The sequence below is a fragment of the Lissotriton vulgaris genome, chromosome 9, assembly GCF_964263255.1.
Source record: "Lissotriton vulgaris chromosome 9, aLisVul1.2, whole genome shotgun sequence".
Lineage (NCBI taxonomy): Eukaryota > Metazoa > Chordata > Amphibia > Caudata > Salamandridae > Lissotriton > Lissotriton vulgaris.
In genome coordinates, this window is record NC_141697.1 from 854,571,855 (window position 1) to 854,585,438 (window position 13,584).

Below are 13,584 nucleotides of genomic sequence, written 5' to 3' on the forward strand. Positions count from 1 at the left end.
ATATTATTTCATGTTACATTGTCATACAGCACTCATTGAGAACAACTTTTACTGAGGAATGTAGGCCATATTATGAAGAACGGCGATAACATTATCGCCGCTTTAGTGGCAGGAAACTACTGATAAAGCAACAATAAGGGGCTTGATAATATGCCCTTGTGAATTCACACAGAAGCCCAGGTTCTGGTGTGCAGGCCATTAAACCTGGGCTTCCATGGGAATTCACAAGGACATATTATCAAGCCTCATATCGGCGCTTTAGCAGCAGTTTCCTGCCGCTAAAGCGGCGATACTGTTATCGCCGTTCTTGATATTATGGTCCGTAATTCGTTTTACTAGTGAAATCATTTATAAAACCATGCAATGCATGTCAGTCACCCAGGGATAAGAAAGACTGATTATGGTAAAAACATTTAAAATACAAGACAGCTAAAAAAAGAATCGTAATAACCTAAGGCAGGGTGGTAACAGTGCAAAGGTGCAGATCGCTGATCTTGGGCTTGGATAGGAGTTACTCAGAGGAGCATTAGCCTGGTGGGCAGTTGTCCTCCCATGCCTCTGGATATTGCCAGGTTGCATAGTGCAGACAACAATTACTGAGTTTTAAAAAGGTTAGAAGGCACCGTAGAAAATGAAATATAAGGAAGTCAGTTAAGATGCTATATGAGGTAAAACAGACAATCAAACAGGGTAGTTGACTTTCATTCTGTCCAAGCTGAATTGATAGGTGTTTCCGGATTTCATTATCCAATAGTCAGTTATGAGTTTTTGAAGATGTGTGATGATGTGGGAGTTGGTGGATCAACTTTGAAGCTGAGCTCTTAGGATTTTAACAAATTTCCTGCACCTCAACAGGGATATATCATCAGAGTAGGAGAAACATATCGCACAGGCCTCCAGACACGTACGTGCTCCCTTCAACAGGAAAGTTGGTTTTGGTAAGGCTCTCTTTGCGGCATCTAGAGATGGACAGCAACACAGAAGGTGTAGTAATTATTCCTGCTTGAGGTTACATGGCCTGCATGCCCCATCGTTACCCAGATCGACCCATGCCGGGTTGAAATCTGCTACAGGTAACGCCAGCAGGAGCATGTAACTGATGTCTTTGCTCACTCTGCTATTGATGGTCGCTGAGAGTTAAGGCTGAGGTCTGCTGACCAAGTATGAGGAGTTTCAAAGGAGTAAAATCTCTGATGATTTTAGAGAGGTAAAATCTGGCTGGAATGAGGCCTAGTGTAACTGTCTGTTGATTACCTTTTTCTAGGCCAGGTAAAGGATGGAGTCAAGAGATTATGCTGGAACTTCAATTTGCAAAGATTTAAGTGACTCCTGTAGATGCCTGTGCCAGGGGCTATCTGGGCTCTCAAATGATGCTCTCAGACAGGCCTGAAGTGGCTTTTTGGTGCTTTCTTTATCTGCAAGTAATACTTCAGGATTTCTAATTTGCAGATTAGCTTTTGAATCTGTAGGCCGAATTTGAGTCGGATTCTAGATCTCCGAAGGTGCCTTGGCCAATGAAATATTTTCTTGTAACTTGAGGTCTGTGCATTCTCCAGGCGGATGGAGCAGGCGTTAGGAAAGGCCTGGTGACCGTATTGTAATGCTGGGCGAAGGGATGCCTTTATTGCTTTAAGAAATGGGACCGGAGAAGGACTGTTTAGTTTCTTGTTTCTTGTTAAAGTAGGCTAGACTGTAAATTATATCTGTGGATTTCTTTTTCATTGAGCCTTTATAGATTGAGGTCTGGGAGGACTCGAAATCCAGAGCCCCAGACACTCATAGTCGGAGTGGTGTTGTTTCTTGTTTTTATAGCGCCCAAAGATTACTATCTTGGTTTTGTCCTGATTGATCGTGAGGAAATTCCTTTCATTGTACATATGTAAACTGTGAGTGCTCGCTATAGACCCAGTTTACTGTGGTCCAGTATTAGGAGGTCCTCAGTGTATTGAAAAATGTGTAGCGTCATGTGGCCTAGTCGGGGATGGACCAGACTCCATTTCTCCAAAGCTTTTTCCAACTCTGCTGTATAGAGATTAAAAAGCTTGGGGTGGGCATTTACCCCCCACAACTAATAATCCAATTTCTTACACCATGTATTTCACACTTCTTGGAAAGGCCACCATACATTATTAAATAATTGGGTGTGATTGCGATGGATTATGTATGTAGTTGTGGATTCTGGAATTTGTGAAAAAAATCATAATAAGAAATTGCTTGCCTAAAAATGTTTTACTCCGTTCACCAGCCCTGCCATACTAAGGGTTACTTCATCCTAATAAAGAATGAGGCAACAGCAGGTTTTCCGTCAGCAGTGCATCAGCTGATATAGACCATGAAAACCTAAACCTGATTGCACTTTCTCTACCTGGCCGCCATTTAGGTGTGATATACATCCTCCCATATTTAGAGAAGGACAACTGTCACTGGCGTTACTTGTCTGGGACCGCAACGGAAAGCATGGTGCTCCTGGGTAGGGGGCCCTCTCAGGCATGGTGAAAACTTCCTCCTTATCAGTACCATTAAATTGTTTTCTTTTCTGAGGACAAACTCCATTTGGGAGTTTATTCTTCAAAAATAAAATCTGTCAAGTTGGAATCATAAACATGTCACCTGCTTGGCAAACTGTTCAAGCTTCTGCGTCACCTCCTCATGGCCGGTTGCAGTGAAGGCTTAAAGATCTCCAGCAAGGTGGAGTATGCTGGGTTGTTCTTCACCATGGACGCACAGGCATTAGCCTACACCGACCCAGCGGGCTGGTGTGCTACTCACCAGTGTCTCTTTGATAGCCTCTGTGTCATTTTGTACTCTGTAATAATGCAGCTGACACCCGCATCTGAATTTGGAATATGAAAAAAATACAATTCCCTGCAATAATGATATATTTTTTTCACTAGGATCTCCACTTAACTCCAGAGATCTCTTCGGGGCTGTCACTACCAACATTATCATCTCTATTATGTTTGGAACCCGCCATGATTACAAGGACTCAGAGCTCCTCTCTCTGACTCACATGATAAATGACTGCTTTCAGGAGATGAGCACCTTCTGGGGACAGGTAAATAATGTTTCTCCTGACCTTCGATAATAATCTACATTGTAACTGAATACTGTTGGACTTGGCCAATTTTGCAGGGTCATCCCTGAACTTTTTTGCCATCCTCCTCTATTTTTTCTGACCTGTTGTTGGCTGTTTTATTACTCTGGGTACTTTACCACTGCTGATCAGTGCTAAAGTACATATGCTCTCCCTATTTTAAATTGATGTATGGATAAGTGATTCCATGATTGGCTTATTTGGTTTACATGTCAGACCCTAGTACAGTGCACTGAGTGTGCCCAGGGCTTGTAAACCAAATGCTGCTAGTGGGCTTGCAGTACAGGTTGTGCCACCCACAGAAGCAGCCTGTAAAAGTGTGTCTAAGGCTTGCCATTGCAGAGCCTGTGTGCAGTCGGGTACTGTCATGCTGACTGGGCAAGTGCACCCACTTGCCAGTCCCTAAACCTTCCCTTTTCTTCATATCAGACACCCCTATGGTAGGCCCAAGGGCAGGGTGCATTGTAAGTATAAGGTAGGACATGCCCTGGTGTGTGTGGCATGTCCTAATAGTGAATTAGAGCCATTTTTGTTTTTCACTATTGCAAGGCTTCCTGTTCTCCATAGGATGGAATGGGCAGTTAGATTATTCCATTTTATAATCCTAACTGACTCAGGGAACATGGTGGAAATTAGAGTTTAGTATGCCTGCATTCAGAATGCTAAAATACATCTTTTAGTGAAGTTGGTTTTAACATCCTGTGTGTGAAAATACCACTTTTAGAAAGTAGGTATTTTCTTGTCTAACCATCCAAGCCTGCCTCTGCTAGGTTATGTATTCCTTGCCTGGATTTCGAGTGACAGGGCTGGGGGATTCCAGTAGACACAGTGAGTCAGCCCAGTGGTGAATAGAGAGATCTGCATCTAGATGGGAGGGAGGAGTTGCACCTGGGACCTGAATAGGGCTTTGCCTTCCTTCCACAATGCTGGCTCCACCTCCTGTGGTGCGTCCGATGTCTCTGCTGTGCAATGTAAAAGGAGAGAAGGAGTCATGTCAACAGAGTGCTCCAGGGCTGTGCCTTCCCTCCACAATGCTGGCTCCACTTCCTCTGGTGCGTTCGATGTCTCTGCCGTGCAATGGGAAAGGAGAGAAGGAGTCATGTCAACAGAGAGCTCCAGGGCTGTGCCTTCCCTCCACAATGCTGGCCCCACCTACTGTGGGGCGTCTGATGTTTCTGCCCTGCTGTAGCGATCACTCACCAGAAAAAAGGGCGAAAGGTGATACACAGGAAAAGATATGCATTCACCTCATGGTCTAGGGTCAGAAAGAACCTGACACACTACATGTCTCAGCAGGCAAATGGGCACGTTCGAGGAAGGTTGAGGGAAGGCTGTACTTAAGCACCTCCTTCTTCTTAGACCGATGATTGACAATCGTCTCGATTCCTGTGATGGCGTATGGTATTCCCTGCCAGATCCAAGCGAGAAGCATTTGCAGCATTTTCCAGATGGCCCCTGAAGAGCCTCAACCCCGCCCGTTCTTATACCGCAGACTTTGAAACCTACACCCGAGGAAGGCGCTTCCTGTCAGGTATTACGGGAAGAAGCGATAGCTTAGTTCCTGTGTTTGTGTCTTTGCTATTGCCTTTTACTTGACTACCTTTTGACCTTTGCCGCCTGACTTATAAAAAGGAAAACAGCCACGTTTCTATGGTCAGTGGCGCTTTTGATTTTCTTTCCCGTTTGAGCCTGGATGCATCCCTACAAGCACACGACATCATAAGGAGAGTGTGTTTGCGTGAAGGCACTGATGTACTCAAGTGCCTTTGTCTTTTCGTTCCTGTTTGTTTAAATACGAGTCTGTTGCTCACAGCGAGGATTGGGCTAAAGGAGTACACGGACATTTGTTTTTCCTACTGTTCTCCACCGGTTGGCAGTGTTTCCTTTACTTAGATCCACGAACCTGCAGGATCTGTACTATATTTCATTTTTTGTTACACGTTGTACTCTCCAGTCATCCACATAGGAGAACCATATTTTTGCCACAAGAGTTTGTGTGTAGAAGAATACTTTCTCTCAAGGATTTCCTATTATGGTCCAGAATGAATTAACAGATGAATGTTACAGGTAGCCACTCTGGATTGTAAGAAGTGGTATTTCATTTTCAGAAGTGTGTAGTTGCTGTGCGTTTCTGGTGAGTGGGTATAGGTTATAGTTTATTGAGATTGTAGATGTTTCCAGTGTTCCCCCTTTTATATCTGCTGTATTTTCTCCCCCTCTTCTGCAGGGTTGCTTCCATACGGGTGCCATCACCTCTTCTGGAACAATCCTTGATGAGACCAGAGCACTAGCAACAAGTTTGTTGTTTTATCCCCTTCCCTTTTTCCCCGGGGCACATTTCCACGCAGCAGGATTCGCACTCCTCTATTTGGGATTGCGTTCAGGGAAGTAGGGGAAATAAGGTACTACCATCGTCCCTGCTGGTGAAAAAGAACAAAGGTTAGTGGCGTTGTTTTTATACTTGTGCTGGTGATAGCCTGACACCTGCACTGTGAAAGGAAAGAAGGAGACATGTCAACAAAGTGCCCCAGGACTTACCAGAACTGGTTTGGACTAGGCAAAGGCCCCTCTGCCCTCAGAGGACAAAGGAATTTGAGGCTTTAGTATTGGGACCCTGATCCCAAGAATTTAGATCACTTTTGGACAACAAGAAGAAACCTTTGCTGAGGAGAGGAACCTGAAGAAACTGAGGAGAGACTATCCCTAAGCTGAAGTGCTGCTTGGGGAATTGGCCTGCAGTGGTTGTCTGACTGCCAAAGAAAGGAGAAAGGAACTTTGTGTGCTTTATTCAACTTGTAAAGGATCTCCAAGGGCTTGAGAGAAGAGCTTGCCTCCTGCTGAAGTCTCAGGGACAACAGACTTCAACCCCCCAGCTCCCCAAGAGTTCTTTGGAAGTGTCTGCTGCTGTTTTGGGCCTTCTGACGGACTGTGTGTTGCAAGGAGCCGGAAGGGCAACTCAAGAGGGAGAAGCGTGTTGCCGTTGCAGCCGCTACCGTTGCATCGCGGATGTCGCCGCTGTAGATGTTGCATTGCACCGTATTAAGAGAAGCGTCTCCCAATGAGGGAGAAGCATGTCACCGTCGCAGCCGCTGCCATCGCATCATGAATGTCGCAGCTGTAGATGTTGCATTGCACGGCATCAAGAGAAGCGTCTCGTAACGAGGAAGAAGTGTGTCGCTGTCGCAGCCACTGGGGTCGCATCGTGGATGTTGCCGTTGTAGCTGTCGCATTGAACTGCATCAAGAAAAGCGCCTAGCATCCACGGAGAAGTGTGCCGCCGTCAGATCTGCTGTCGTCGCATAACGGAACAAGAGTGTCACCGCTGCTGCTGTTGCATCGAGCGGAAGCGTCTCGCATCGTCGGAGAAGAGTGTCACCGCCTAAGCTGCTGTCTTCGCATTACGGAACAAGGGTGTCGCCGCTGCAGCTGACTCAGCGAGTCAAGACTTCTCGCAACATCGGAGAAGAGTGCCCCATCAGGAAGAACTTGACGTCTTTATTTCTTTGCACCGGATCTTTGCCGCATCTCCATCTCTGCAACACTTTCTCTATAGAAGCGTGACTCATTGTAAGGTACATTGACTCAAAGTGTTGCATTTTAAGATCTAAAGAGAACTAAGCTAAACCTACCATTTTAAGTACAGTATTGTAGATTTTTGTCGTATGTGGTCTTGTGTTAAATCTATATAAAGAATACTTATTTTTAATACACAACTTGTGTGGTGTCCATCTGTAGTGTTGTCACTTGATTACTGTATGTGTTGACAAATGCTTTACACACTGCCTCTGAGATAAGCCTGTCTGCTTGTGCCAACCTACCAAGGGGGTGAGCAGGGTTTTTTTTAGGAGTGTACCCCCTTACCCTGACTAGAGGCAAGGGTCCCTATTTGTCACAAGTACCTACATGTGCCAACTAGAGACCCCCAAATCTAATAGATACATTAGGTATTAGCAGTTTAGCAACACAAATAGTCCTATGCACAGGATTACCATAGGTATACAAACATAGAGGGAGTGTTCAGACACTTGTGCCAGGAAGGATTATGAAGGCATGAATTAGAATGTTACAGTTCTGAGTTTTTCACACCCTCTTATAGGTTACATAGAATACTTAGTTTCCATGAGCAGTCCTTATTTCATGAGGTGTGAGCTGACAACCCTTTGTCCTCCATTAGGTAGCAGTGTTGGGTACATTAAAGATAAAACGTTAGAATAGCAAGTTGTTCATTTCATTTTCTAATGCCAACTGGCGGCTGAAGTTAGATAGTTATTTTGGCCTTTCGCGAACTGGAGGTTTCCAGTATGATACATTAGAGGTTGTGTTCATATAAAATCACACTTGCCCTTATCCAGAAAACCTCTAGTTTTGCAAGCCCTAAAATAACTACGCAATTTCACAGATTGCATATTTTTAAAGGACACATTTTTACAATGCTTTACCATGAGGACCTCTTTTAACAACCTTTTAAAGTTACCCTACACAGATTTCCTTTCATTGCCTCCTTTATCTAGTTACAAGGTGAAGCTACATGAGCTAACTACTTATGTATAAAAAAACCTTCATAAGGAGATGAAATTAGATATATCTATGCAATTTCTGTAAGTGACATTGTGAGAACAGTGCCAGGGGCATTAGTTGGACCTTGTTTTTAACGCTGTACCCGCACTGAAGGGATCTGTGTTTTTGTTTTGTTTTTGTCGTCTTTACCGCACAATTAAACATAGGTAGTGCATGCTTTGCTGCCAGAAGAGCCTGAAATCACAAAAGGCAACCGCTTTTATCTTTATTTAAGTTTTATATAGCGCTGTTTATCTTTCACTCTGCTTCTATCTTAGGTACTGATACTTTAATGTATTGCCCACTAGGGCTTCCATCTCATTTTGGTTTGTAATACTAATGGTTCTTCTTGCTGCTTACATCATGAAGGCAAGCAGCTTACTGATTGGGTGATTTTAATTTGTGGATTCTCCGCCTACACGCTTGCTCCGTCCACCACCACCCCCTTTTGTACTACACGCTTGCCATAGCACCCTGATCCTGCTTCTTTCTATTTTGGACTGTTTTCCTAAGCCTTTCTCAATAGGTCTGCACTTTTACTCATCGCACAGAGCAGGGGTGCCGTGCATGCATGTTGGGTGTTAACTTTGCTTTGCTTTTCGGTGGCTCTTCTGTGTGCCGCAAAAGTTCATAAATGATAATGTATGTATATGGCAAAAATTCAAATTCAGAGCACTGACGTGGGGGCACAAAGCAATCTAAAGACCCCAGTACAGTGACATGAACGACAGTGGTGCAGGAACAATTTTTCAGAGTGTGGATGGTGTCATCAATGTTACATCAATTGAGTCACATGGGCCGTGAAAATTCCACGTATCCCTCAAAGAACAAGTGTAGCAAATGCATTAAGCAAGAGTGGTAGGGGTGTAGTAGTAAATAAGCTTTATTTCGGCAACCAACTGCTTTAAAAAGTTTGAACAGCCAAATAAATACAGATAAAACAAGAGACAGGATGACATAGACATCATTACAAATGATATGATAATAGTGCCTAAAACAGGGCCGGACTGGTAAGTCCTGGCACTGGGCAATCCCCAGTAGGCTGGATGGGGTGGGGGCCGGTTTTGGGACAGGGGGCCGGTTCTGTTTTCCGTGCTGGCAGCAGCCCCTCCCGCCCTCTCTTCCTATTATTTCCTCTCTTTCTGTCTTGCTCCTCACTTACTGAAAACTGTGACTTGAAGAAACAGTTCACAACCTCTCCTTTCTTCTTTCATTTAGTTGCTTCCCTGTGAAATGTATCCAAAAAAGAAAAACACTTGCGAAAAATTCCCTTTTTCTGACATTTTTCTATTTCAAAGTGCAGCCTTGGGATGGAGAAAAATAAAAGGTTTTAAATATGAAAAATAAATACATAACTAAATAAAGCAAGACAGAGTGGTTGCAAAGAGGCCAGATTGGTTTTATTCACATCCAAACACATTAGCCTCACTTCACACACTTTGCAGTGAAGTGCTACTTTTGTTTTCGCGTCTTTCTTTGAACTGTTCTGTAGTCCCCAGGTGGGGAAGTGCACCATTCCCAAATGTATTGCAATACCTGATTGATGGGTGGATTGGAAAACACAATGTGTACCATGGCTCTGTGTTTATGGATGTGGTATTTTTAAACCAGCCTGCTTACGTTTTGTAAGGATATAAGCAATGGACATTGAAACGGTTCCCTTCACGGCCCTGTAGTCATGTCCTTAACTTTTCATGTAAAACCACTCGCTGATTTCTGAATAGTGAGTGAGAGATTGTTAAGGTAACCATGTTGTTTCTGCTTACATTTCACATGCTTTACTTAATCTTTCATTCCCCATGAGTGTGGGCTTTTACTTTCTTTTTTTTACGCAGCATATTACTCTTATCAAGTGCATAATTTGAATTGAGCCACACCCAATTGTTTAAAGCGCAGCACAATTAGGTTGTAGCTGAAGGCAGTGCGAGTTTCTCTCAGTGGGGTAGTATGGTGTTCAGTGGGGAATAGGATGTGGCACTATGGCCAGAGCTGTCGAATTTGGAACTGGGGAACTGGTTTAAGCCCATGCTAGACCTTAGAAGGCCCTACTAGACCTTAGAAGGCCTGATGTCTTAGCACAAGCAGATGTATCATAGTGGTGTCAATTGCGGGTTAACCTTGAAGGCCTGTCCACCACAATCCATACTGAAGTTCATCTCCAGTCTTGCTTTCAGGCCTATGAAGCAGCACATCCTAGAGCAACAGTGATCCAGTCACTGTGACTCTGTTACTGAGGTCACATGAACCATGAGCAGGTTAGGGCGGTACGAACTGTGGGACCACGCTTGGTGCCTATTTCAGGTGGGTGTGTAGTGTTTGCAATTATATTATGGATCAAAAAAAACGTGCTGCTCCTTCCTTGCCTCCAGCAATTTCCAGCAACAATAAAAATGACATGATAACTTCAGTGATTAATGTTCTAGATAGAGAGAGATCGGAGTTTTGTCTAGTGGAAGGGTTGACTCCTGGAAAGGTAGCACAGAGGGTTAATGTGCCTGCAGATCACAAAGTGCACATAATCTTAACTAGGTTAGTAGTTCACTGCTTTTGTCAGAGAGATCCTTTTGTTTCTTGCAGTTTATAAGTAAAAATCCTAACATAGAACAGTGAGCTATTAAACCATACTGCCTACTAGTATGGTTGTCATGTGGCTTCTACACCTTGTAGTCCTTTATCTTATGTAACATTTCCTATATAATGATTGTCTCTGTGTAGTGTGTGTGATGTAAAGTGCTCTGACACTGTACACTGGTATGAGTGGCGCTGTAAATCAAATTAAATGCATCTGAGAGAGTGTGGTTATGGAGAGTTGAGGGAGAACGGGTGGTAGTGAGGGACTACGAGGGGTAGGTGATCATTGGGGGTACCAACAAGCATTGTTGCACAGGGCGCCACCAGCACCCTGCCATCGAGGCCAGTTCGCCTCACCCATTGGTACCTCCATTGGCCTTGTTTCAGCAATGGCGTAGCTAGAGCTTGTGGCGCCCGGGGCTATCCCTCAGATTGCCGCCCCTCAGGGGGGGGGAGTGGTGGTGGCTGGGAAAAAGGACAGCGAGCACTTGAAAGAGGTCTGAGAGACATGTAGTATCGCCGCTAATAGTTACCTCGATCATGCAAGTTACATGCACATACATGACACGGTCCAAGGTTACACAGTTGAATACACCGGTGACCAGCAGTACAAAGGAGAAGACACAGACTGCATGGTCTGTCTGGGGACTCAGAAAAACCGCATGTGACATCCATTAGAGAGCTGTGTGAACGAATACCTGGTAATCCCCTCAGCACAATCCAATCATGCACATACACAACACTGTTCGGGGATCCATCATCTACAGCTGACATTAAATGACCAAATATCATGGTCCCCCCAATTAACTGGCTTCATTTTAGCTTCTGTATCTATTAGTTAATAGGAAGCTTTTCAATTGCAGGAAAGAAAACAACGAGTAAACACAATATATCTATCTATCTATCTAACTATCGGTTTATCTCTGGGCAATGTGTAATCTATTATTTGTCAGCAATGTTATGGATAGGAGGGGAAGTGATTTACAAGAAACAAAGCCTCAAGTGTGTCATGAGGACTATTCCCTAATTCAAAATTGGTAGTACATAACACGTTACCCTTTGAGTACTTTATGTATGGCTTGTTTAGTAGTTATATACAAATATATTTATATATAATACAAATTTAGGAGGAGATAGTGGATTAAATCCGTACAGTGAGATGCAGGCACACTGAATAGGCCTTGTGAGCATCAGCAGAGAGAGTATACTCTAAAGACATAGCAGCAAATAATCTCTGAGGAAGAAGAGTGTTTTTTCCACATTAGATGGGTTGCTATATGGTAATAACATAAAATCTGGCTTTTGTTCTGTAGTATAAAATGGAAGTTGGGGGAGGGCATACATGTATTAGTATACATTCTCCCCAGTAGCATACCTAATTTAGCCACGTTAATTTTCACTGTCATAGCATAGATCTATATATCGTTGAATTAACATAGATGCCTATAGATATATACCTAAATACCCTTTCTCTTTACTTATACACATACATATGTACACATCACAAGCACAAATGCACATCAATATACTGCTATTGATTGGTATTTATATGAAATCTGTTGCCTATTGTGAATAGGTACTTAAACAACAGTTCTCTTCTACTCCAGATCCCAAACTAGTTCTGCTTCAGACTCAACACAAAATGGCTTCAGTTTCTGCTAAATTATATAAACAAGCATTTGCAATGCAATAGGTCTTGCATTTACGCGAGTTTAAGCTATTGGTATTATAAATGACCATGCTTTTTATTTCTGTTTTAAAAACTAAAACACAAATAAAAGGCTTTGTTATTTGCAATGTCAATAGCTCAAACTCACATAAATGTGAGACCTATTGCATGGCAAATGCTTGTTTTATAGGACTTGTCTGTGAACTGTCTGCCACTATGCCACTCACTAAAGATCCTTTCCTCCCCTCTGAAAACCGTTTAGCTCTTACCTCACTCAGCCTCCTGTACTCCAGCAGCCAGGGTATATATGGTAGGGGTTGGCCAGCACTGACAAAGTCAAAAGCTGGTAGCCAGCTACAGACCTAATGGTTTTGCCAGTTCTTGTTTTTAATAAAGCATTTTACACCTGGTTTTTGGGAACTTCATCAACCTTTGTTTGAAGATGTTAGAACAACATTGAAGGGATTCTGCAAACTTGGAAATATTTTGATAGCTCTGCTCATTAAAGGGCTCGCAGAGCCAAGCCAGAGCATTGGCTGGGTTTTCCCAGTTTATTTGTTGGGTGGGTTCGGCAGGACAGACGGAAAGAAAGGAAGAAGGGAGGATGGAAGGAAAGAAATGATGCAAGAAGGAAGGAAATAAAAATAAAAGACCAAAGGAAGGAGATAAGAAAGAAAGAAAGATGGAAACAAAGAAATAACAAAGGCACGAAAAAGGAAGAAAAAAGAAAAAAGGAAAAAAGAAAGCAATAAGGAAAGAAAGAACGAAGGCTCAAAAAAGGAACCAAAAAGGATAAAGTAAAAAGAAAAGAAAGAAAGAAGCCAAGAAAAAAAAGGAAGATAGCAAGACAGAAAGTAAAAAAGCAAGAAAGCAAGAACAAATGCAAGAAATAATGAAAGCCAGAAAGAAGAACAAGCATTGGCATAGCCAATAGGTCTCGCCTTTGGGGCCTTATAAGTATTTAGTTATGCAGCACAATATCCTTGGTGCAACAACATCAACGGTTGCATGGCTAAACACTTATAAGGTCCCAAAGGCGAGACCTATTGGCTGTGCCAATGCTTGTTTAACTTTCTTCAACCCCTAGTTGCGCACCTAGAAAGCTCTGTAAGACATGGGTTTCCAGATGTACCATGAAATCTGTGGCAACTTTCTTAAGCTTTCCTATTCACCCTCTACAGAATTGTTCATTAAGTACAATTCTGCACAATGGGGAGGGCAGTCAGTTGTGCACATTTTTACATTTCTGTGCTCTGGGGCAAACCATTTTTCCCAATGGAGAAAGCCCTTCCACACACCCCTAGCAAATATGGGGGGCGGCGGGGCCGTTTCCCTTCCCACTCTGGAATGGGAGTTACCACAGCCATTGGCCTTTAACTTGCGTTTGTCTTTGTGATCTGGGCCTTCAATGTTGTAGAACACAACCCTACGTCTTGTGTATCCCAGTTATGCTTTTGAACCGGTCTTCATTATTGGGTTTACACTGTGTTCCCGCTGTGGGCCTCCAGAAGCACCTCTTTCGATTAAGAAAAGCCCTTCAGATCAATATTGTCAATTTCATTTGTACAATTTAAGCATTTTGCTAGGAAGCACTGTAAGATTCAAGACATGAGACCTTCCTAAGAGAAGCAAAAGATTTTTTTTTTATGTACTCGGTGTGCTCTCTGCAAACAATTAATATTTCGTGAACAGT

The 13,584-nt window shown here is 43.2% G+C and overlaps 1 protein-coding gene across 1 annotated transcript in view; it reads left to right on the forward strand.

The window, feature by feature from the left end:
* Positions 1-13,584, forward strand: part of LOC147692363 (cytochrome P450 2G1-like) — an 870,825-nt gene that overhangs the window by 405,212 nt on the left and 452,029 nt on the right. The window contains exon 5 of the mRNA XM_086938586.1: positions 2,895-3,055. Coding sequence (XP_086794712.1) covers positions 2,895-3,055 — 161 coding nt within the window. The remainder of the gene's footprint in view (positions 1-2,894; positions 3,056-13,584) is intronic.